This window comes from Rattus rattus, chromosome 10 (assembly GCF_011064425.1).
Source record: "Rattus rattus isolate New Zealand chromosome 10, Rrattus_CSIRO_v1, whole genome shotgun sequence".
Taxonomy (NCBI): Eukaryota; Metazoa; Chordata; class Mammalia; order Rodentia; family Muridae; genus Rattus; species Rattus rattus.
This window is the reverse complement of record NC_046163.1, coordinates 60,149,840-60,175,471: the sequence shown is the minus strand read 5'-3', so window position 1 is coordinate 60,175,471 and position 25,632 is coordinate 60,149,840. Positions and strand designations below refer to the sequence as shown.

The 25,632-nt window shown below is 45.8% G+C and overlaps 1 protein-coding gene across 1 annotated transcript; it reads left to right on the top strand.

Annotated features, from left to right (window-relative positions):
- Positions 1-1,983: 1,983 nt before the first annotated feature.
- Positions 1,984-24,951, top strand: Lbr (lamin B receptor). Its single transcript, XM_032915067.1, has 14 exons — positions 1,984-2,080; positions 5,786-5,964; positions 7,834-8,049; positions 10,706-10,789; positions 11,172-11,364; positions 13,388-13,584; positions 16,566-16,620; positions 18,528-18,719; positions 19,394-19,497; positions 20,404-20,529; positions 21,412-21,580; positions 22,653-22,733; positions 22,835-22,957; positions 23,178-24,951. The coding sequence occupies exons 2-14, from the start codon at positions 5,800-5,802 to the stop codon at positions 23,336-23,338; spliced, it is 1,866 nt and encodes a 621-aa protein (XP_032770958.1). The 5' UTR covers positions 1,984-2,080; positions 5,786-5,799; the 3' UTR covers positions 23,339-24,951.
- Positions 24,952-25,632: the final 681 nt, after the last annotated feature.

Sequence of the window (25,632 nt, the reverse complement as noted above, 5' to 3'; positions counted from 1 at the left end):
AATCCAGCAGGCAAGGGTTTCCGAATGGCTCTGTGTCCTGCTGAAGTTGGGATCTTTTTTCTGCAGAGAAGTATTTCTAGACTCTGAGCGCATCCAAACATATTTTTAGGCTTACTTAGCCAAAAATAGTCAGAGAAAAGGATCTTTAGGATTGATTTACAAGGGGTTAGGGTGTGGTTGGCTCAGGGTTGAAGGGTTTATGCTCTACAGCTAGCTTTTAAAGAAAAAAAGACGAACTTGGTAGTTTAAACAGGCTGCAAACAGTGAGGATACAACTCACATCTAATTGCAAATTATGGGAGGAACCAAAAGATTTAGAGAAAAATTCAAAACCCATTAAGAATTTATTGCTATACGCGTGGTTGAAAAACACCATTTCTTTTGTCTGGATGTACTGATTACAGGTGGCAACTTAGTGAACTTGAAATAAAACAGTTTTGTAAGGAATTATTGCCAGCTGCGTTTCCCAGGGATAATTGCATTTAATTTTCACAATTAACTGGTAGGCCCAGATTCATGTCCTCTCCTCTCCTAATTTATTAATGAATAAAATTAAAAGTTAAATGTTAAGGAAAAGCAGGAGGATACTTGTACGTAACCGTGTCTACATACACGAACATCTTTAGTGAATATAAGGTATGATGTGGAATTCATTTATAGACTTATTGCGTGTGTGTGTGTGTGTGTGTGTACATGTATATTTGGAGGCCAAATGTCATTTGTCTTCCCCTGACCATCTTGCTTTTTGAGACACTTTGTCTCACTAGCAGTCACCAACTGAGTCCAGGGAGATCTGTTTGTCCCCAGTCACGTCCCTGGCACTAGGGTTACAGCTGTTTGAGAGCACCTGCCTCTTGTTTTAGCTCGGGTGTTGAGGGTCTGAACTGCTCAGAAAGTTCTTATTCTTGCAAGACAAGGCCCAATATCATCTGAGCTGTCTCCCCAGCCTCACCGACCTTTTTCTTTTGAAGAAACTCTATAAACCGATGTCTACAATAAGATTTCCCACTCCAGTCTTTTTATTTTGTAAGTGAAAATGCTTGTACGTGCTGGAGAGGAAAGCCAATGAAACCTTGGCTCTGGGTTAAAAATATGAGTGAAGAATGTCTTTGGTATCAAGAGTAGTATTTATCTTAGACCCTCCCCACAGTGTTTTCCTTTCTGTGTCATCTGCTGCAGAACTTGGAGTAGGATTCATCTTTAAGAGCTGAAGCTTAAGGGATTTGCCAAAATTTACAGATGCATACATCTGTGGTTTAGATTTCCACCCAGGGCAAACCCGAAGGCTATGACAATTCGATGTGAGCACTTGTTCTCAGGAAGGGCTCTGAGGAACTCACTCCCGTTTGTAACTGAGAAGATGACAGCGCTGTGCACCTGAAGGGACGTGGCGGATGAAAAGACCTATTCAGTCTTGCATCTGAACCCCAGAGTGCTTCCGAAGCAGGAATCCACTCAGATGTATTTAATAAGGGGTGTTGGGAATAACCTTTAAAAACAGCATTGCGAAGCAGGAGGCTTTAACGTACAGCTTTGAACTCTTCAACCCGAGAGGAAGGGAACAGACAACCAATGGTGGCAAGAGCAAGGGGAGGGGGGAAAGTTTGGGGCTCCAGCCTGGGCCTGCTGGGGTGGGGTTCAGGCGGGACGCGGAGACCGCGGGCTTTGGCTGTGGCCGGGATGACTCCTGAGGTTACACATGGACGGAGCGCGGGGTGACAGCACCGGACCCTTCGCCTGGCGTCGCACGAAGAAAGGTCGTTGCCTTCCTCACAGATTGCTGGCCCAGGCCGCTCCGCGGGAGGGCGCGAGCCAAAGCCCAGCTCAGTGCCTGGGCCGCCGAGATAAACCGGGTGGGGACGCCGGACGCTCACGAGCGGGCGGGCCGGACGCGCCACGGGCCCCCGACCAATCGCCAGCGCCGGCGATGATTCAAAAGGTCGAGGGACCAATGGGAATCCTCGCTAGGGGCGGGACCTCGGGGGCTCGAGAGCGCGGCCGGCTGTGTCGCGCGCTGGATCGCCGCGGGCTGCTGGTGACTGTCCCGGAGTGGCTGGAGTTCCCGCCGGAGCGCGGCCAGGTGAGCGTCGACACAGATCCCCGCCGCGTGTGGAGGGTGGGTTTCCCGGGACGGCCGGTGAGGCTGGGGCCGCGCGGGCCGGAAGCCGAGCGTGGGGTTCGGATGACGGACACCCCCCCCCTTCCCCGTCTCGGACGCGCGCTTTGGGAGCCCCGGACGGCCTAGGTTGTGCCCGCTGTGGTGTCCGGGCCTCCGGAGAGCCGGCGGCCTTCGGGGGAAGAGTTAACTGCCTCTGGCCCCTGCCGGAGCACCGTCCCACCTGTCCCGGCCTCGTGAGTGCTTCTGCGCGGTGACATCGGGCCTCGCGCCTCCAGCGGCTTCGAGGGCCACTCGCTGCGCACTGGGGTGTGGAGGGCCTGCTCCGGGGCACTTCGGCGACGGTGGGCTGGCCTGGCGGTACGCCCGGTGTGTGTGCTAGGGCCGGGGCTCAGGTGCACAAGTAGGAGTAGGTCTGGGGCTACAAAATAGCAGCTGCTTCGAGGGAGAAGCTGGGGCTGTAGAGAAGCGGGGATGGAGGACCTAGAACGGACAGAGAGGGTGATGATGAGTACGGTTTGCTTAGTTTCGGAGCATTGACTGGGGGAGTTGGGGCGCGAGTTAGGACTGTAACGGTAAGCGTGCCTTTGGGAATTAAGGGAAAAGACCATTCTGCCTGTATAGCCAGCTTTCTCTTGCATGGCTCTGAAGGGACACAGACCCAGGGGAACGCCTTCCTCTTTGCATTTTGCCTAGCAGGCCTGTGCCGGCTCAGGTGTTAAAGGGTAGCTCTTAGATATCATTTGAGCTTTCTCTTTCTGCCACATTGAGTTTGGGGAAGCGATTACAGACCCTTGCATGGCTCGTGAGCAAAGTAGTAGAAAGAAATCTTCACATTGATACATAGCGATATATTGTACCATACTATTTGGAGTCCAGTGCCAAATGACATTCGGGTTAGCAAGAATCTGGCTTAACAGAAAAAAAAAAAAAAAAAAAAAAGCCGGGGAATCCTTGAATTCCTGCTATGTGTGGTTGAGGGTACAGTGTTTAGTAAGCAACTTTTCTTTGCAAACACCTGTTTAGGGAAGCCTGTATGCGCCTCTTGGCTTGTTACTTGGGTGCGTAAGAACACATGCGCACGTCTGGAGCCCCCTTGTCTTATCCAGTATAATTATTTCCTGCTGTGCTGTATTTTGGGATGCTGTTACTTCCATAGCTTCCACTGACTATGTGGACCTTGTGCAAAGTGGCATTCTCCACCTGCCATGTAAAATATTACCATCAAGTGTCAGTTCTTGGTTTTTTTTTTGTTGTTTTTTGTTGTTGTTGTTGTTGTTGTTGTTGTTGTTGTTTTGAGACAAGATCTCTGCACAGCACTTATTGTCCTGGAACACAGTAGACTATGCAGACCTTCATCTCTTCCTCTGCCTTGTGAATAGTGGGATTAAAGCCGCCAGGCCCAGCTAAGTCCCGGTTCTTAATTATTTCTTCCCTTTTTTTTCTGGGGATCAAATTTCATATCTTACACATTATACACACATTTTTGAAAAGTTGAGGCTCAAATATCTACTGGGTGCCTCGATTTATGTATTCCCAAGTATTTAATAGGTAAATAGGTAATAGGTTTTGTGTGTGTGTGTGTGTGTGTGTCTGTGTGTGTGTGTGTGTGTGTTTACTTTGACCTGTGATCCTTGTTGGACTCACAGGTGTGGTGTCTTCGAGATGCAATAGATAAGTGAGACTAGGGCCATCTTAATTTTCTAGATTGCATCATATCTCTGAAGCTAAACAGGAGAGGGCCTGGACCGTACTGGATGGGAAGAATGACAGTGATTGGATGCTTCAGAGGGTTCAGAATAAGTCTGTTCCAGGGCCTTTTAAAGATGCAGGTGGTCCCCAAGCCTCAAAGTGCTCATATTTCAAGTTTCGAGGCATTGTTTGAGATCCTGCTGGCATCTTCATGTAGAAAGACATTGTGGTCTTTTCTCAAACTTTTGGAAGACCTGGGTAGGAGAACCTAATTGATTTGGGGTGGTCTGGGGCGGAAGAGGGGTGGGGAATCAGAGTAGGAAGCCCAGCACATTTCCTTCCTCTTTGTCCAGGGCAACTTGGAACTAAGTGTTGAAACAGACAGAGCTTTCTGTTGTCACCTTCCTTTTTTGCGCCCCTCCTCGTACAGATGTGGGCCACTGCCCTTCTGCTGCCCAAGGTCCTCATGTATGCCTCTGCCAGTCTAACTTCATTCCTAAAGCTTCCAAACATACTCATTACCCAAGAGATGCTATCTCACAAGTTAGGGAGACTGAGGCAGGCTCTGTAATGGACCTCTCATCACCAGATAAACACTTTCTTTCATCTGTTGTCTGTCTAAACAAGTGAAGCTTGTGAAGTCTCAGGCGATTAACAGTGAAGAAACGCGTTTAGAAAGACTTGGCTTGGGAGGGGTAGGTAATGCAACTTTCTCTTTAATTCCAGTCTGCAAGAGTCTTTCGTGTTCCTGTTGGGTTGCATAACCAGGTCTTGGCAGGAGTGTGTCTTTGTGTGCATGAGTGATGTATAGAGACCTGCTTGGCAGGTGGCATCTTTAGCTGAAGGAGTCTTTCTGTCTGCTGCTTGCTTATCACTGGTGTCAGTCCACTGGCTTTATCTATCCTGTGAATCTGCTAATCACCTGGGAGCTCTTAGCACAGCCATCATTTTGTATTACCTCACGTAGATGATCATTCTTGAAAATAGTGGTTTCTTGAGGTATTGAAGGTTTCATGTTTTCAAACAGTGGCAAAGAATGTTACAGTTGGGGTAGGTGTCAGCTGTAGGCTTGAGAGGTGCACAGGTTAGCGCAGAGCTTAGGTGGGTAGCTGGCAGCGTTAACTGGTATGCACTTGGGATTTGACTCAGAGTGCAAACTGTATGAGGTAAACCTCAAATATGTTATTCTTTAAACCCTTTTTTTTTTTTTTTTAAAGATTTATTTATTTATTATATATTGAGTACACTGTAGCTGTCTTCAGATACACCAGAAGAGGGCATCGGATCCCTTTACAGATGGTTGTGAGCCACCATGTGGTTGCTGGGAATTGAACTCATGACCTCTTGAAGAGCAGTCGGGTGCTCTTAACCGCTGAGCCATCTCTCCAGCCCATGTTATTCTTTATAGATTTGAAGCTCTTCCTGTTGGTGGGTTATAGTAATGCTAATGTGCATTTTTAATTTTTCCAGTTTGTTTCATAGTTTTATTATTTTCCAGTAAGGTAGCTTGCTAAAAATATAATCTAATGATTTTTAAAGCTTTTGGAGAAATAACATGTAGATCTACAAATAAAAATGTGTCCTTTTTGAGATGTGCCCTGAGTTTTGGTTATCGTAGTTGGGTAGCATTCTAAGTCGTAAGGTTTGATGCTTGTGACCTTGTCAGAGTTAATTGACAGAGTTGTCAGTGCCATTTTCTGTGCTCCAGTGTCTCCTCCAAAGTGGTTCCGAATGGAATAAAATGAAGCTCACATGGGATTTGTGTTGCTCTGTTATTCCCTCACCTGTGCTTGTGAGCTTTGACGAAGCATTACCTCAAGCTCAGGTTCTGCCATCTATAAACTAAGGTGCCGCACTTCTTCCTTGGCTTCCTGGCCCTCAAAGTAAAACCAACTAGAAAGTTGTTTCAGTGAACAATCTAGTCCAGAAAAGTAAGTAATAATTATTGACTGAATTTTTTTCTTTAAAATTGTTCAGACTGATTTTGAAAAATGCCAAGTCGGAAGTTTGCTGAGGGCGAAGTGGTCAGAGGCCGATGGCCTGGGAGCTCCCTGTATTATGAGGTAGAGATTCTGAGCCATGACAACAAGTCCCAGGTCTACACCGTAAAATACAAAGATGGCACCGAGCTGGAGCTGAAGGAGAGTGACATCAAGGTGAGTGTGTCTGCCTTGGTCTGGCAGTGAGTGGGAAGAGCTGGAGGCCCATGCTAGATTCCTGCCTTGAGGCTCTGGGGCACATGCTGTTCTTGGTTCTGGGATTATGCGAATGAGTGTGGGCACAGATCCCCAAAGCTCATGCCATTGGGTCTGATCATCCTGTGAGGTGTTTGCTGTGGGTGTGTTAGACCTGGAAGGACCCTGGTTTTTATGGACTTTTGTTTTTTTAAAAGATTTTTTATTTATTTTAAGCTATGTGAGTACACTTCACTGTCTTCAGACACACCAGAAGAGGGCATCAGATCCCATTACAGATGGTTGTGAGCCACCATGTGGTTGCTGGGAATTGAACTCAGGACCTCTGGAAGAGCAGTCAGTGCTCTTAACTGCTGAGCCATCTCCCCAGCCCTTTTAGGGATGGTTTTTAGCACTGTTTTCTCTGGGCTGAGTGCTAGGACAGATGGCAAACCATAGGGCTGGCACCATACCAAAGGCTGTGGGGTGATGCTGGCAGGGCGAAGTACCAGCTGGAGACAAGCTGGGGGGTGGTGTAGGGTTAATAGGCTTGAGTTTCCTCCTCCTCTTCCTCTTCCTCTTCTTCTCCCCCCTCCTTCTGTCTCCCCTCCCCTTTTTCAAGACAAGTTTCCTGTGTGTAGCTCTGGTGTCCTGGAGCTCACTCTGTAGACCAGGCTGGCCTCACACTCAGAGATCAGCCTGCCTCTGCCTCCCCAGTGCTGGGATCAAAGGCGAGCGCCACCGCCTGGCAGGACATGGGTTTCTACTTAACACTGGTGATGGAATCAGAGGGAGTGACACTAGGTCTGAGGCCAGCTCACAGCTTCTCCTTCCCAGCCTGTCTGTTGATGGCATGGGTTTTAGAAGATTGACCTGTGGTATACAAATACATAAAATGCATAAAAATTAGTTTCTATGATAAAGGATAAGCAAAGCTGCAATGTTTGTTAGATTCTCTAGGTATAAAATTGCTTAGTCAGAATGCTCTAAAACCGTCTACTTAGAGCTTAGCAGTTTTGGACCTTGCAGCCCATCATCAACCAATAGTTTGGACCCATGCATGGTGTGCGGATTAGCACTATGTGTTCTAGTTTTAGCTTTAGGCTTCGTGGCTCATGGGGTTCTGTAGTTGAGGGGGCAGCTCCAGCCATATGGAATATGACTTCTTTCTTGATGTTTTTTTTTTTTTTTTTTTGGTTCTTTTTTTCGGAGCTGGGGACCGAACCCAGGGCCTTGCGCTTCCTAGGCAAGCGCTCTACCACTGAGCTAAATCCCCAACCCCTTTCTTGATGTTTTTAGCGGTCACTTGAGAGTGTCAATGCCATCCTTAGCTGAGGGCCACATACACAAGACAGTGCCTGGACAGAGGTCCAGGGGTTTACCTGCCTCAGGTCTCTGCCCCTGGAAACAAGGAAGGAATGGTTTGCAGTGGATTAGGGCAGAGTAGCCGCTGACCAAGGAATTTAACTTGTCTGTTTTTAAGAGCTCCAGTTTGTTTCAGAGTGACTCTGTAGAGCTGCTTTTTGAAAAATTGGTTGGGTGCTAACTATCTTGTCTCACCATGTCAGTTTTGGACAGTATCAGTTCCAAGCCTTTCTGGTGTTGCTGGTGTTCTGATAATGTGTGTGATGTAGTCACTGATTCCAGGGAAGTACCTTTGAAGTTCTCAGAGCAGGGGAAGGAAGCGCTGTCTTTCCTAGGAGTCCAGCTGCTGTAGCATTCCACTGGTCCTGTGTGCTCCGTTCTCAGTTTAGAGTGCATGGCAACAGATAGTGGCCCTGACTGACAGCTCAGCGCTGCCGCTGGACATTAGTGTTCTGATAACATCTCTGTGGCCTTTTCCCTTTCTAGCCTTTAAAGTCCTTTAAGCAGAGAAAGAGTGGCTCAACTTCCAGCTCTCCTTCAAGACGCCGCAGCAGCCGCAGCCGCTCCCGATCACGCTCCCGATCCCCGGGCCGGGCACCCAAAGGTTCCAGAAGATCAGTCTCTGCTTCCTACCAGGCTGACGCCAAGGAAAAGGAAATGAGGAGGGAGATTTTGCAAGTTAAATTGACTCCGCTCGTGCTGGTACTTGTTCCATCTGTCCGCCCCGCACTGGCTTCCCTTTATACACATTTATTCGTATTATTTGCACTTTTGTTAGCAAGTATTTGAAATACAAAGTATAGTTTCTTTGAATACCCAAGAAAAATTGTTTATCTTTAATTTTTATTTTTAGTGTGTATACGTTTGGTATGTGTGTGGCCACACCTGTGCAGGTGAGAGGACAGTTTTATGGAGTGTGTTCTCTCTTTCCACTCATGTGCGTTCAAGGGATTGAACTCAGATCATTAGGCTTGAAGGCAAGCATTTCGACCTGAAGCTACCTTAGCTGCTTCAGTGATGTGACTGATAGTGTGTGGTCTTTAAAAGATGCTTACATGGAAACATGTAGCTTGTAGGCTATGAAGCGAGGAGACACCTACTCTGCTAGACATTCGTGCTCTCTCAGTTGGTAGCCTTCTGCTTGGTCACGTTCACTATTTAAAAATCTTTCCAGTGGAATGACTTTCATGGTACATGCAGACGTGGGTGGAGCCAGGGGACCTAGCCAAAAAGTATTTCATCTTATGTAGTATTATAGGTTTTTTACTTTTTTTTTCTTTCTTTTTTCTTTTCTAAGACTGGGTAGCCTAGGCTGGCCAAGAACTTGATAAAAATCCCCCTGTCTCCGTTTGTTCAATTCTGAGATCATAGGGTAAGCTACCACAGTTGACGGATAAATATTTTAATCATTTGTTCTCAACCTTCCTAATGCTGTGCCCCTTTATGTTGTGGTGACCCCACCATAAAATTATTTTGTTGCTACTTCATAACTCTGATTTTGCTATTATGATTCTTAATGTAAGTATTTTGGGGGATAGAAGTTTGCCAAAGGTGTTGTGACCCACAAGTTGAGAGCCCCTGTTTTAGACACTAGCTAGAGCAAAGTAAAAAGAATGCTTTTGTATTCCACTCATTTAATGCCATCTCCTCTGGAGACAGAGCACCCGGGCTTCTAATAATCTTAAAAACTAAACGGTGAGTAACGCACTTAGACTTTGAAATGTTAAAATAGTGAGAATAACGTGCCATGTGGTAGTTTCCTCTTTCTGTTGTGTTACACAGTAAACCTCAAGACACATACATACCTTAGTATTAAAGTTAGTTCTGTGGTGCAACCTTGTGTTTTTCCCTCTCGGTGTTCACTGTTCTAAACGCTTTCTGCAGCATCTCGTCATCTCCTTAGACTTAGCTCGGTCTAAGGTGGACAGTGCACAACAGAGGCTTGTAATACGTGTGCTGGACTGGGTGAGCATGCTTATGCCACCATCAGTACCGTGTAGAATGCTTGCTTTCCATCTGAGGATTGTAACAGGCTCCCCCCCCCCACACACCGGTTGTCAGAGATTGTCACCTTCTTTTTCAGACTTTGTGCTTCCTTATACGATGAGCTTGCTGTTTCTTTGAGTGGCTCTCTACCACGTGGGGGAGGGGCAGATGCTGCTCACTGCTTTCCGTTTCGGCTTCCATCTTCACACTGCCCTTTTGTTGATAGAAGAGCTTCGGGTGGCCTTGCCCCTGTCGTCAGAGTCTAACCTGCATGGTGTGTCCAGTTCACATTTAGGCTGCCTCAGCTGTGGACATCACGTGTGAGCTCAGTAATGCACCTCACGGTGTTGAGTGCTCTCTCCTCCTCCTCTGTCCACGCGGGAAGCATTGGCACATAGTCAGCGTGGGTTAGAGTGAGCTGACTGCTGGCTTATCTGTGGGCAGTAGAGATCAATCCGAACCTGGGATGCTGCACATCGCTTTTGAGGTGTGTCTGCATTTGCTGACTGCTGGCTCACTCCCTGACACTGGGTACACTCCGGCGTATAGTGGGCGCTCTGCTGCTCGCCTGACCTCGAACCCAGTGTGAGCTAATGCTGCCATTGTCGGCTGGTCTGAAGGATGGATTCTGGAAGCCGAAGCTTCTTGACTCAGTAGTGCTTTAGTTGGTTGACAGTCTCTACAGAGGAGGGAAGAGACTGTTGGCAGCCATCGCCCTAACAAGCTCTTGCAAGCTAAATCGATTCTCTTTTCTCAGTAAAAAACTATGAGGCTGAGCCGAGAGGGACAGCTAGGGAGGAAAATAATTAAGGGTAAACAACATGTAGCATGAAATGCAAACTGCCAGTCTTCCCACCGTGGGCTGGTTAGGGTCGCTGAAAGTCTTTTCTTCATTTTAATTTCTAGCTAGTGAACGAATTTGCCAGGTTTCACTCACCTGCCTTTCATAGAAATGTTACAGTATGACAGTGAAATTATGGAAACATTAAGTGTGAAAGTGTTTGAAAGAAGGGACAGTTAATATAGAAGTCTGTTCCAAAACATAGTGTTGCATAGCTGTAATCCCAGTGCTCAGACAGGGGCTGAAGTATGGAAACATTAAGTGTGAAAGTGTTTGAAAGAAGGGACAGTTAATATAGAAGTCTGTTCCAAAACATAGTGTTGCATAGCTGTAATCCCAGTGCTCAGACAGGGGCTGAGACTGGAGGATTGCCACAATTTGAGGCACTGACCTTTTGAGGACCAGGGAGGTCTAGGTGACTATGTCTCTTGGTTTTTAGCTTGTGTCTGCTGCTTTCCCAGTCATACCTTGTTATCGTTGCGATGCCTTAGCTGGGTCAGGTCTGATTATGTCGGTTCACATTCCACTTAGAAGCCGTTTGCAAACAGCGTCAGTGTGTACAACGGGGAGCCCGAACACATGGAGAAGAACGCCACACCTCCTAAAAACAAGCAGGTACCCTTTTCTCTGCATCCTTCCTTCAGACTCCACTGGGATTTGTTGTACTTTACTTGTTCATTGTCTGTCTTTAAGACCGGATGTGATTTAACATCTATTCTTTTTTAAACTTCTTAAGATTTATTATATATGAGTACACTGTAGCAGTCTTCAGACACACCAGAGGAGGGCATCAGATCCCATTACAGATGGTTGTGAGCCACCATGTGGGTGCTGGGCAAACTCAGGACCTCAGAAGAGCAGTCAGTGCTCTTGACCACTGAGCCATCTCCCCAGCCCTTAACATTTATTCTTATACATTCTCGGCTCTGTAGAGATGTTGAGTTAGTAGCCTTTGTACTAAATGTAGATATTGAATACTGTTTTTTTTTTAAACTAGGAAAGAGTCATTTTGTCAACAGAAGACAGTTATATAGCTACACAGTACAGCCTTCGCCCCAGAAGAGAAGAGGTCAAAACCAAAAACATAGAGTCCGAGGAACAAAACCTTGTCACCAAAGGACCTGCACCTTTGGGAACCTTTCAAGTGACCACTCCACAGAGGAGGGACTTGGAGTTCGGAGGAGTACCTGGTAGGTGTGACGGCTCGTTAGGGAGGAGGGGGGTGGCAGAAGCTCTTAGGTGCCCAGGAAAGGCGTTTCTGCAACAGGAGGGGTTGAGGAGGTGGAGGACTAGGGAAGAACTTTCCAGAAGGAACAGTGGTATGAAGGCCTGAGCTGGGAGCTATGGGGTGTGTGTGTGTGTGTGTGTGTGTGTGTGTGTGTGTACAGGATGTGACTGGGAGTGGTACATGGGACACACAGAGGGACAGGTGGGATGATGGGACAAGCCACAATAAGGGGGGTTTGCCCTGAGGAAGGGTGCAGGACGGCAGTGGTGGTCCTGTAGGGACAGGGAGCTTGCTAGGGAAGAGTAGAGAAGGCAGGGCCTGGCTGGCATTCGCTGCAGGAGCAGGCCGTAGCACATAGCATCCTGCTGCCTTCCCTGCCCTCAAAGAGCGCATGTGTGGAGCCTCTCAGAGAACGGTCATGCTAGGCTCCTGTCTGCAAGCATAACAGAATCAGTAATAATGGCAGGCAGGGATTGATTCTTACCCATGGGGTGGGTCGCAAGTTGGGCCAATCTTTGCTTAGTCATTCCCTTAGTCTCTGCTCCATTTTTGTCCTTGTGCTTCTTGTAGGCAGGACAAATTTTGGATCAGAAGGTTAAGTGGGTGGGTGACTCTGTTGCCTGTCTTTGGATCCTGTTCCCCTAGCTGGGCTGCCTTGTCTGGCCTCAGTGGAAGAGGATGCTCCTAGTCCTGCAGTGACCCTTGATGTGCCAGGGTAGTTGGTACCCAGGGAGGGCCTCCCCATTTTCAGAGGATAGGGGAGGGGATGTGGGAAGTGGGCTGTGATTGGGATATAGAGGGAATAAATAAATGAAGAAAAGCCCAGGACAGAGTGCCCTGTGCAGAGCCTGTGGTGAGGGACCATGTGACCACAGTCTGGTGTGAGCCACCTGCTCTGCTTGCTGTCATCACGCAAATCCACACGTGTGGCAGCATGTTAGTGTTAGAAGTTCATGGGTAGAAAGCCTGCTGTGGAGACCAGCGGGCTCGTTTTCAGGCTTGAGTGTAAGGGCTCAGCCTGTAAGCCAGAGCCGGGAGGCTGAGGAGACTATCGCGGTCCAGGCCAAGGCTGCTGCAGGCTGTGGGGCAGCTAGGTTAGCAGGGCAGCTGTTTGGGGCCTGGGTCTCCACATTTGCTCTTTTTGTGCCTGGAGTTGAAAGTCTCAGAGCTTGGTCTCTGAGGTGGATTTTTACTTTTGTCATACTGTCTTGCTTTGTGTGCTCACTGGTAGATAGAGTTCAAAAGTTACTAAATTGGGCTGGAGAGATGGCTCAGTGGTTAAGAGCACTGACTGCTCTTCCAAAAGTCCTGACTTCAATTCCCAGCAACCGCGTGGTGGCTCACAACCATCTGTAATGGGATCTGATGCCCTCTTCTGGTGTGTCTGAAGACAGCTACAGTGTATTATATATAAATCTTATAAATAAATCTTTAAAGAAGTTACTAAATTTTATTACTTTAGTGGGGGAGGGAGGGAGGGAGCGAGCAAGCCACCTAATGCTCTGGAGCTCACGGAAATGCTGGGCTTGAACTCCAGGTGTCAGGTGAGACACCTTCACTGCTGGCACGTTTTCCCAGCCACGGCAGGGAGAGTTTTGCTTTGTTAAGATTTATTTACTGCATCTTATATGTGTGGATGTTTGCCTGTATGCTTGTTATGCGTGCCACATGTGTGCCTGTTGCCCAGGGAGGTCAGAAGAGGACGTCAGCTTCCCTGGAGCTGGAGTTACAGATGGTTGTGATCCACATGTGGTGTGGATGCTGGGAACGGAGTGCAGGTCCTCTGTGAGAGCAAGTGCTCTCACGCTGATGTTTCAGCCCCTACATGAAGACCTTTGATGGGACATTACAGATTGGTTTCAGACAGCTAACCACATCTAGTTTTTCCCTAAAAGTGCAATAAATATAAATAAAAGGCCCACATGATTTTGACAAACTAAGCCAACCTGACTGAAGTTGAGTCTGACTGGCCTGGTTGCTTGCAGGTGCGCTCCTCATTATGCTTGGCCTGCCTGCCTGTGTCTTCCTGCTGCTGCTGCAGTGTGCGCAGAAGGACCCCGGGCTGCTCCGGTTCCCTCCACCTCTGCCAGCTCTCCGTGAGCTGTGGGAAGCCAGAGTGTGTGGCGTTTACCTCCTCTGGTTCTTCCTTCAAGCTCTCTTCTCCCTTCTACCAGTTGGGAAGGTAAGGTTTTTGGGTTTGTTGTTTGTTTGTATGGTTTTAGTTTTTTATATTTTGTTGTTTTGTTGAGACACATGGTATGTAGCCTTGGCTGACTTGGAACTCACTCTGTAGACCAGGTTGGTCTTCAGTTCCCAGAGATCTGCCTGCCTCTGCCTCTGCAGTGCTTGGATAAAAACATTTACCATCCTGGTTGAGGGTAAGGTTGAGCAAAAAGGAAAAGAAAAAACAAAACCAAGACTTAACTATGACTTCTTTGTCATTGCTTAAGTTTACACCAGTTTGAAGGTTAGAAGCTGTCAGCCCTCCCTCTGTGCCCTGTAACCTTTCACTCACTTACTAACTTTAACTGTCAGATTTGCATTGATCTGATTTCCTGTATTACTTCTCTTTCTTTTTCAATAAAATACCTGACTAAAGCCATGGGGTGGTGGGGGAACAACAGTAACAGCAAAAGGATGTGCTTTGGCTTACGCTTTGAGGGTCACATCATGTAGCAGAGAGATGGTGCTGTGGAGAGAGCAAGATGGATGGTCACTTTGATCCATGTCAGGGCGGAAGCAGAGAGACACTGACTGGTCCTTTTCTAACTGTGTGGGTGTTTTTGCCTAAGTAGATGTCTGTGCACTGTGTGTGCTCTGAGCTCTGAGGCCACAAGAGGACTGGAGGCAGAGTTGGTTGTGAACCATCCTGTGTGAGGTGAGGACTATCTCTGGGTCCTCGGGAAGAGCGGCCTGTGTTCCTGTTGAGCCATTGCTCCAGCTCTTCTCCCTTTTCTCCAGTCTGGAAACCCAGCCCATGAAATGGGGCCTCTCACATTTAGGGTGGGTCTTTACACCTCAACACCACCTAGAAACTTTGTCACAGCTGGGCCTAGAGCTTCTTGGTCTTACCAGGTTGATATTCAGTATTTTTTTTTTTTTTTTTTTTTGAGTTATTTTATGTATGAGTATGCTATTGCTGACACACCAGAAGAGGGCGTCAGATCCCATTACAGATGGCTGTGAGCCACCATGTGGGCTGGGAATTGAACTCAGGACCTCTGGAAGAGCAGTCAGTGCTCTTAACCTCTGAGCCATCTCTCCAGCCCCCAGTCTATTTTTTTTTTTTTTTTTTAACTCATACCTATTTCCAGTTCTAACAGGATAAGAATAAGAATGACAGGAAAGTGATTTGCTGTCGTCTTCACTCTCAGTAGAGGCAGCTAAAGAGCACCCCTCAGTGTGTTTACTTGCAGGTGCAGCATCTTAAATCAGTCTTCCGAGTTCAGTGGATTAAAAACAAAACCCCCAAAACACAGATTAAGTTTCCAATTTGATTCTGAGGAATTGTTGTCAAGAACACGGTGTCCTTTTCAGTCTCCATTGCTAAGTGTAGTCGTCGTCTTGTACTTTTCCTTAGAGATGTCTTCAAAGAACACGAGCTGCCCTCCGTAGTACATAATTTATTTCAGGTCTTAGTCTCCGGAGACTGCACCTTTGCCAGCTGGAAGCTCTGTTAGGAGGGCGGGGCTGCACACGTGGTGCTGTGGGCTCTGTGTGGGTGCTGTCTGTTCTCACTGTAGGGCTCTGTTCAGACTCAGGTGAGTTTGTCGTGAGGCTTGTCTAAGCCCGTGCGCACACACTGAAGTGAGAGACAGACAGGCGTAGAGTGCTGTATCTATACTGTCAGACTGAGGCCCAGGACGACACCTGCAACTGAGAAGGGCCACCTAGGGCCTCTCCAGTCCTGTGACCCCGGGTTTTATGTTCTGTCCTGGGTTCCCTTCCAATGCAGAGGAACTCGGGCTGATGATGATAATATCTTACTGGACAGCTTAGTGAGTGGCTACATTTTTGAGTAGCTCCTAGAGGATAGATGCGGCTGCCCCTTTCCTCAGGCAGTATTCGCACCCTCTCGGGCATCACTGTGCACTGGGTGTGCCACAGTGGTTCCCACTTGGGGAGCATGCTCATCACTGTACAGGAGTGTGTAAATAGTGAGCAAATCAGTGTATACAGGGTGTGGACAGTACACAGCCCAGTTGGGAAGAATCTGTTCTTGTGTTAAACTTGTTTACATGCATACACATGCTATTGGCTAGATTCCCCGTATGAGAAACAACACACACATTTTCTCTTTGAGACTGTGTGACTTCACTTCATATGTTTTAAACCCATTTGTTTTCCTGTGGTCTTCTTTCTCCCTCCCTCCCTCCCTCCCTCCCTCCCTCTCTCCCTCTCTCCTTCTTTCCTGCTCTCGCCTCTCTTTCCTTCCTTCCTACTCCCCTCTCCCCCCTCACATAAATACAAGGAGATGAGGAAGGACTCAAGGCAAGTGATATACAGCTATACAGTTAGAGTAAGCTAATTGTTTTTCTGGTTCTAATCCTGTCATGGGTTTTCTGGAGAGTGTGTGTGTGTGTGCGTGCGCGCATGCGTGTGTGCGTGCGCACGCGGGCAAAATTTTAAAGAGACACTCACAAATGAGAGATTGTGGGATTAGACTATTCTGTCATTGATGGGCAGTGGAGTTTTGAGCACACTAATCTTGTACTATGTGTGGAATGGTTTGGTGAGGGTGGGTTATTGCAATAGTCTTGGAGCATTGAAGAAAATTAACTACATAATGTTTAAGGTAAATCCTTACAGTGGGGTCGCGTCATCAACTACTAGAATACTACTGTATTTCCTACTTAACTTTCTTGGGTATAATGAAGTTCAAGAGTTTGAGAAGATTGTGTACACACACACACACACACACACACACACACACACACATATATTATGTAAGAAAGATGAGCTGGGTGTAGTGCCACACACCTTTAATCCCATCATTCTGGACGCAGAGGCAGGTGGATCTCTCTGAGTTGGAGGACAGCCTTGTCTACAGAGTGAGCTCCAGAACAGCCAGGGCTGTTGCACAGAAAATCTGTCTTGAAAAAGACAAAGATGATAATGTACTTTAATTTTTAAATAAAAATGTAATATTTTTTTTCTTTTAAGGTTGTAGAAGGAACACCTCTTGTTGATGGAAGAAGACTCAAGTACAGACTGAATGGTGATTTTCTTAACTACTTAATGACAACTGCTAAAGTTTTTAAGTTGTTGGGGTTAATTCACTGGGATATTGAATAGTAGATTATCTTTTAATCCTTTGGAGACCTCGTGCATAAACTAGCTTATTCCATCTTATGAAAAATGTGTGTACAGTAGAATAGTACTCTTAGCATCTAGTTCTCCTTTCCTTCTATTTTGAGATGGGGCCTCACTATCACCCAGGCTAGCCTGGAGTTCACTTTGTAGTACAGGATAGCCCTTCTGCTTCAGCCTCCTGAGCTCTGGCATTACGAGTGTATGATGCTAGTCTGGTTAGTTTTTTTTCCTTTTAAAGATTTACTTTTATGTGTATGAGTGCTTGCCTGCCTGCCTTCCTGTCTGTGTGTATACATATCACATGTGTGCTTTGTGCCCATGGAAGTCAGTAACTGGAGTTACTGACCATTTTGAGCATCCTGGCGACCCAGCCTGTGTTCCTAGGTTGAGAAGAGCAGATGCAGATGTTGCCCTGTTGCCCCCATTTTTTTTTTTTAAATATTTTAAAAAATATTTTGTGTGTTGTGTGTACCTGAGTGTGTGTGTGAGTGCATCATGTGTGTGCAGTGGGAGATATCAGAGGTTAGAAGTGTTGGACTCCTGGAACTGGAGTTATAGGTGGTTGTCATTGTCAGCCACTATGTGGTACTGGGAAATGAACCTGGGTCCTCTGAAAGCACAGTGTGTGCTCTTAAATGCTGAGCCATCCCTCTAGTGCCTAGTGTATACTTTTAACTAGAGTGATCTGTCCAGCATGCTTTTGTTTTCTTAATAGAATTTGCCATCTGTCAGGGTTTCTATTCCTGCACAAACATCAGGACCAAGAAGCAAGTTGGGGAGGAAAGGGTTTATTCAGCTCACACTTCCACATTGCTGTTCATCACCAAAGGAAGTCAGGACTGGACCTCACACAGGGCAGGAAGCAGGAGCTGATGCAGAGCCATGGAGGGATGTTACTTACTGGCTTGCTTCCCCTGGCTTGCTCAGCTTGCTTTCTTATAGAATCCAGGACCACCAGCCCAGGGATGGCATCATCCACAATGGGCTGGGTCCTCCACTCTTGATCACTAATTGAGAAAATGCTTACAGCTGGATCTCATGGAGGCATTTCCTCAAGGGAGGATCCTTTCTCTGTGATAACTCCAGCTTGTGTACACATAAAACCAGCCAGTACAACATCATTCAACATATGCATTAAGGTATTTTTTTTCTTAAGATTTTTTATGTATATGAGTACACTGTCGCTGTCTTCAGACACACCAGTGCTCTAAACCACTGAGCCATCTCTCCAGCCCATGTCTTAAGGTTTTACCATACCAGGCATTCTTGTGGCCCTAGGAAGGCTCCACTGTTGTACACATCCCAGTCACTCCCACCTAGGAGCCAGCCATTCCTGTCCTTGTGTGCCTGCCTCTAGCTGACTGGCCTCTGGGAGTGGTCTGTTGCCTGGAAGCTGCATCTTTCCTTGTGCTTCTTTATTTACATCAGGAAGCTGTAGTCAGTATTGCTTCTTTTTTTTTTTTTTTTTCCGGAGCTGGGGACCGAACCCAGGGCCTTGTGCTTGCCTAGCAAGCGCTCTACCACTGAGCTAAATCCCCAACCCCAAGCGCTGTGGTCTTACAGTGAGGCCTGCATCATTAGGACATTGCTTATGTTTGGATTTATGACAATAACCTGGATAATGAAATTAAGACTTAAAAGCAGGGAACACTGCATTGGCTGGTAGCACCGGTGTGTTTGGGGTGGTGGTGGCTCTTTGAGCCCAGAAATTTAAGGCCAGTTTGGGCAACCTTGTGTGACTTGTGTCAGAAAACCCCCCATATGTAGCCCTTGGATGAATGATGTTAACTAGCTCTCTTTCTCTCTTTAAAGGACTGTATGCCTTCATCCTGACATCTGCAGCCGTGGGGACAGCTGTCTTCTGGGAAATAGAACTATATTACCTGTACACTCACTTCCTGCAGTTTGCACTGGCAGCCATTGTGTTTTCAGTGGTCCTGAGTGTTTACCTCTATGCCCGCTCTTTGAAAGCCCGCAGGGATGAGCTGTCACCTGCCAGTTCTGGTGAGCAGTTACATGTGTTACATGGGTGTGTCCAGAGCCCTGGCAGCTATGGCTACACTTGAGTAGTATGTTTTTTGTCTAGTTTAATTATGGGAAATAAAGAGACATAGAAAAAAATTAAAGGCAAAATTTAATTTTATTCTCATGCTTTCCTATTTATTTCTCTTTAAGTTAGTATATGACTAAAAACCTTTAGCAGCTCTGGCTGTCTACTTTTGTCAAGTAGTAAATTCCTTAAAAATAAACAGGCTGCGCAAAAAACAAAAAAAAACAAAAAAAAACCAAACAAAACAGGCTGCAAATGATTTGGTTCTGACCTAAGGTTAAAGTTTCCAATGGACTGGCTGTGGAGGCACACACCTTTCTTTAGTCTGAGCACTTGGCAGGCAGAAGCAGGAGGATTTCTGTGAGTTTGAGGGCTACCTGTTCTAAATAAAGTTCCAGGACAGCCAGGACTACCTACTGAGACCTCGTCTTCAAAACAAAACAAATCCCAAAAAACCAAAACAAAAGATGTTTAAAAATAAATCTGCAGTTTGTTTCCTCAGAGGAGATCTGATCACATGAGCTCTCTGAAGTGGCAGCCCTGGCTTCCCAGTCCTGTCCTTTGCTCAGGGAGCAGTTGGACTAAGGTCAGCACTTGTTGAGGTAAATAAACACTTTCTCCTTCCTAGGAAATGCTGTCTATGACTTCTTCATTGGCCGTGAGTTAAACCCTCGAATTGGCGCTTTCGATCTCAAGTTCTTCTGTGAATTGCGCCCTGGATTGATCGGATGGGTATGTCTTTTTTTAAATAATTTCAATGGTATGATTTCATCTTGTATTTAGAAGGAAATGTAGGCAATTTTTAAAGATTATAGTTTTCCCTAATTGTCTTTTTTAAAAAGATTTATTTAACGTATATGAGTTCCATAGCTGTCTTCTGACACCCCAGAAAACAGCATCAGATCCCATTACAGATGGTTGTGAGCCACCATGTGGTTGCTGGGAATTAAACTCAGGACCTCTGGAAGAGCAGTCGGTGCTCTTAACCACTGAGCCATCTCCCCAGCCCCTCCCTAATTGTATCTTAACACAAAATTCTCTCTCTTTTTTTTTTTTTTTTTACTGGTTTAAGATAACTTTTGTTACAGATTGTTAGACATCACATTTTTTCTAATTTTTATTACATATATCTAGGAAGTGATAGTGTAGATGGAATAATGTCAGAATTAGTTTCTTTTCTCTTTTCAGTAAAGCTTTATTTTATTTGACCGAGTTTCAGACTTGGAGAATTACAGAAAAAAAAACAAAAAACCAAGAATCCCATTTCTTTAGCCGAATTCCTGTACTAATAGCTCGCTCCCGTCAAGGACAGTGTTACTAAGGAGATCCGTAGCTCTTACTGGGGTTCACTGGTGGTTAACTATTGCTCCAGTTTTTCTTCTTGGTCTCCTCTCAGCTATCCTGCTTCCCAGGCTCGTGTGACCATGTCACTGTTTTGAAGAACACTGTTTGCAAGAGTGTCATTCCACTGTGTTCTCTCGATCAGAGACCCCCTGTGTTGTCAAGAATAGCAGAAGTGACGCGTCAGGGTTGAGGCATCTTGGTGTGGCCATGGATGGTGTGCACAGGGCGGGCATCTCGGCTCTGCTTGTCTTGCGTGTGCCTTTGAGGCTGTTGTCCTCTCGCCTCTCTTTCCAGGTGGTCATTAACTTGGTGATGCTTTTGGCTGAAATGAAAGTCCAGGAGCGTAGTGCTCCGTCCTTGGCGATGACCCTGGTCAACAGCTTCCAGCTCCTGTATGTGGTGGACGCCCTCTGGTTTGAGGTAATAGGTTGGATTGTTAAAAATATTTATTTTGAGGTCCTAGTAGTCCATGCTAGTTCGAACTTGTGATCTTCCCACCTCAGTCTCCCAAATTGGGATTATAGGAGTGCATTTCTGTACCTGCACGAAGTTCTTGGAGGCCATGAAGTCAAACAGCTTTGAGAGTTGAGTGATGAGGTTTTCCTCTGGGGGGAGCTCTCGAGCTGCTTGTGTGCAGAATTAGGGCACTGTAGCTTGCTTCTCCTGTAGCTTGTGTTGATGCTGCTGCGGGGGTTCAAGGGGCCTGCACATGAACACTGCTGGGTGTGTCGACAGCTCTATTCAGAAATGACTTTCTAAGCATTTAACATCATTCTGACATCTAGGGTGTGACCCCTGAGGGCCTGGGTATGTGAGCTCTGACCTTGCCTAGTGTGATCTGGGCAAGGTGCGCTCAGAGGGACTACGTTTTTCTTTAACCTAGAACTAGTTTTCAGTAGACCTCTGAGAGCTGGCTGTTCTTTGCACAGATATATTTTGAATCCATGACTTCTTGCTAGGCACTATGGCATGCATGTATCTGAGAAATGAGGCTTACAATGTGGGGGGGGGGATCGAAGGAGGCTAGCATCTGAGAGTGGCTGTTCAGGGAAGGGACTGAGGCTGTGGGGAGAGGAAGGTGGCGAGGGCAGGGAGGTCCTGGGCAAAGGCCTCAGAGGGCTTTAGAGGTCTGCTACAGCAGGACTTTTGTGGGAGAAGACAGATGGGTGGGATCCAGTGACCTAGGCCAGAGCAACTGAACCTGCCTTTCAATATTTTGGTGTGCCTTCACTTAATATACTTGGCCATAGATTAGTACTTTAAACATAAAATGGTTTTTATTTTTCTCGTCCGTCATTTTAGGAAGCATTGCTGACCACCATGGACATCATCCACGATGGCTTTGGCTTCATGCTGGCCTTTGGGGATTTAGTGTGGGTTCCATTTACCTACAGTCTCCAGGCCTTCTACCTGGTCAACCATCCCCAGGACTTGTCCTGGCCATTGGCTTCTGTCATCATCGCTCTGAAGCGTGAGTGTTCGTCCCAGCCTCTGTTTGCTGTTGGTGTCTGTCACGTGCCATCTTGATCACAGGCTTGGAGTAATGTATAATGGATACGTACTGAAAAATTCTCAAGTTTGCAAAGAGAAGGAACACATGCTGGCCCTCCGCGAGTTCTCAAAACAGAACAGCTTACTTTTTAAGCAATTTAACTTAAATTGAATTGCTTTAGGAATAATTTCTGACTAATGCCTGCATTTTAAAAAGAGATTTTATAAATGAAATTGATGTTTATGCAACTTTTGGTCTCACTGTAGTAACAGTGCCAGCAACTGTTGCCTGAGTTGCCCAGGCTGTGTACTGAAGGCCTATATGGCAGGGGAGGGGCAGGGCCTCTGGGGTGAGCTTTTTTGGAGGTTCAGTGGACTCACACAGCCTGGGAGACTGGCCGAATGAGCTAGCGGCTCGTGTAGGGTGGGGAGGGCAGAGACAGGTCCAGTTGACTGCTGTGAGTCCCACCAGACCCAGTGGTTTTCAGTTCAGATGGTTTTCCTTTATTTCTTTGTCATCTAATCATTCAAAACCTCCTGGATAGGAAAAGGACCATTGAGCTAGAATAGAGCTAGTTTATGACACTGAGTTACCTGTAGTGGAAGAGGAGGTCTAAGCACCTTGTTAAGATGAAGATCTCGCTTCTCCGTTGGTTTGATTATTCATGTCACTGGCACCGGAGTTATCCAGAACAGTCTGTGTCTATCTGAAATAGAGATTTCTTATTTCTTGTTACTTAGATCTTATCGTAGTAGTACCGTGTTAGGGCCTGTTGAAGTCTGAATAAATCTCCCAAGCCGCGTGGGGGGGGGGGTGTTCCATGTTTTCTGACTCAGCTGGTATTTGACTGAGGAAATACCGTGCTACGACTGTAGGTCTCACACCAGCAGATAAGGTAGCCTGTAGTCACGTCACTTGTTGCTGTCTCAGACACTGTTCTTTGTGGGCATGGTTGGCAGTATTAGTTTTGCCTTTAAGATGGATGATGAGTGAGATTTTAGTAATTTAGATGTAATCTAGCATCTAACAGAAAAATATTTTAAAATTTCAGTGTGTGGATATGTAATATTCCGTTGTGCAAACTCTCAGAAAAATGCTTTTCGGAAGAATCCCACTGATCCAAAGCTTGCACGTAAGGACTGACTTTAATTTGTTGATTTATATTTATTACATGTAGATTTTTTTATGCCCCTCTTTATTAAAGTCATTAAAATAGCTTTTGTTTTTATATAGATTTGAAGACCATCCCTACTTCCACGGGGAAGAGTCTGCTTGTGTCTGGATGGTGGGGCTTTGTTCGCCATCCCAATTACTTGGGTGATCTCATCATGGCTCTGGCGTGGTCCCTCCCATGTGGTAAGCATCTGAGTTTAATGAGACTTTCTCTGAACAGAGTATGTCATCACTGGTAGGAGTTCAGTGCAGCTCTGGGTTCTACTCTCTCAGGTGTTGCTACCTTCTAAGGGGTTGGGAATGTTTTGAGGTAGTTTTGCTAGGAAGACTGTAATAGAACCTTGGCTCTTGGTGCATTTGAGGGAAATCAGAAGAATCATTTAGCCACTGTTGTTCCTTACAGGCTTCAACCACATCCTGCCTTACTTCTATGTCATCTACTTCACCGCATTGCTTATCCATCGAGAAGCCCGTGATGAACACCAGTGCAGGAGGAAGTACGGCCTGGCCTGGGAGAAGTACTGCCAGCGCGTGCCCTACCGCATAGTCCCCTACATTTACTGACCTGTGCCGCTTGCCCCGCAGCTCAGACTCCCAGAAACAAGGGAAAGTCCAAATGAACTAACACGATGCACTGACAGGATCTCCAGGTTGTTTCTGAGTCAGGACTCTAGAGCCAAATAGTACATCTTTTAATGTAGCTGGATTTATTCTTATTGAAGTGTGGCAGTTAATGTAAGGTGAAATACAAGGATGCTATAATTTGCTTATTAATAGGAACATTTTAATCCCTAAAAATCTGAAGTTTTATTTTTGTAGTTTTTTTTTTCAATTTTTTTTTCCTTTTTGCATTTGATTTTTAATTGAGATCTCTTAAAGTACATCTATGTTTCATTGTGTTTAGAACAAATTCTTTAAGTCAGTTTATTAGTCTATAAATCAAGCAAAAACCTGCCCAGTATTTATTGGTGGTCTGTCTGAAGAATAAGGGCAGATATTGCAGGACCTGTTGAAGGGAGACCAGTCATAGCAGTGACTCCATGTCAGCCTTTAAAAGTGCATTTGGAAATGTAAACACAGACTACTTTTATGTAATATAAGGTGACTTTTGGTTTTTCTGTACAGTTTTTGAATGTGAGATAATTGTCAGAAACTAAGTAGTTTTTTAACAAAATATTTTCAGTGTTTTAAATTAAGTTTTGTAAAGTAATGTGAATTTAAAAGTATAAAGGAATTACAATTCATTTAAAGTTAAAATATAGGAAAGTTATTTTTCTTTATCCAAAGTTTGTGAATTTGGCTTTGCTACCTCAATTTGCAGGTGTGTGTTTGCCTTTATAAACTGTTGCAAATGGAAAAAAAATATATTTTTGGAGTAAGAGCAATATTTAAACATTTTTACACACATCGTTGTTGGAAAATTGCCATTTTAGGCCACTATTTTTATATATTTTTTGACTTGCAATTCAACAGTGTTTTTGCTACTGTTAGCTAATACAATTTATACTATTTTGTATCCTTTATGTTTTTAGAACTCTCTAGAAAGGAGTTCTACCTGATACAACTTTTTAAGTTTTCTCTCTGTTTGGTAGATGTGCGAGCATAAGCTGGTCGTAGCCATTCAAGTCTAGTGAGGTTGAGTTTGACAGTAACTGTCCTGGAGCAGGACAAGTGGCAAATTCACTGGACTTTTATTCAACGCTACATCGTCCTCAGAACCTAAGGATGCATACACATACAGTGTATACGTGTGGGTTTGTTTCTCCTGTACATATCACATATGAGCCAGATGCAGTGTTCAGCCTGTCCTGTAGCTTAGAGTATACGCAAAGAAGCTGTGCTCATGTAATCGCGACGTGTCACTCTGCATTCTGTAACTCTGTACAGCTTATGACAGTGTCATTGTTCAATAGTACTAATAGTTCATGGGGGTTCGCTATCGTGCTCTCTCTTGTGGTATCAACATGGTGTGTGCCCAGCAGCTTAGAAGGAAACTTTGGGTAAGACATTGGGCTCTTTGCCTGGTAGTGATAGGGCGGGCAGGGCCACCATATCTGGATATCAGGTGCAAGTTGTTTTTAATATGATCTTTGGCAAGTTTTATAATAAAATTTTGGTCAGAAACAAAAAGTTGAAAATAAAGAGCTGCTGTTAGAGCCTCATTTCTCTTTGCCACAGCTTTGGGATCACCGGATTTTTTTTCTTTTGTTTTCTTTTTTGAGTCTTTCTGAACTGTAGGTGCCCAGAGACTTGACCAGCAGGTTTATAGCAAGCAAAGATTCTAGATCCTGAGCCAACTCGTGTGACCATCCAAAGAGGTTGGGTCCGGAGGTTCTCCATGGACTTGAGGTCATCCTGGGCTGGAGAGTGAGTCTTAGTCTTAACAAAACAAAATCCCAACAGTGGAATCTGAGGGGTTAGGGGTAGAATTCCCAACTCCTAAAGACTGGCTGTGTTTACTATTTGGTATTTAAGAACACCAAGTGCGGACGGCTGGAGAGATGGGTCAGTGGTTAGGAGCACTGACTGCTCTTCCAGAGGTCCTGAGTTCAATTCCCAGCAACCACATGGTGGCTCACAACCATCTGTAATGGGATCCGATGCCCTCTTCTGGTGTGTCTGAAGACAGCTACAGTGTACTCATAATAAATATATCTTAAAAAGCAAAACAAAACCTACCAAGTAACGCATTTAAAGCAAGTGTGTATTAATAGTTGAAGCATCTGTGTTCCTTTACCACAGACACTGCTCACCTGTCGAAGTCTCCCACACACCTGCCAAGTCTGGCTAGGCACGCGCTGTTCCCCACATGTGCATGCTGCCCTGACGCAGGCTGTGGAGGTAGAGCGCAACCTTAA

Excerpts from the sequence above, each read along its gene's own strand:
- Lbr (XM_032915067.1), top strand. The coding sequence starts at position 5,800 with ATGCCAAGTCGGAAGTTTGCTGAGGGCGAAGTGGTCAGAGGCCGATGG. Across the intron at positions 21,581-22,652 it reads TGTCATCATCGCTCTGAAGC|TGTGTGGATATGTAATATTC; the intron begins GTGAGTGTTCGT and ends TTAAAATTTCAG. Across the intron at positions 22,734-22,834 it reads CACTGATCCAAAGCTTGCAC|ATTTGAAGACCATCCCTACT; the intron begins GTAAGGACTGAC and ends GTTTTTATATAG.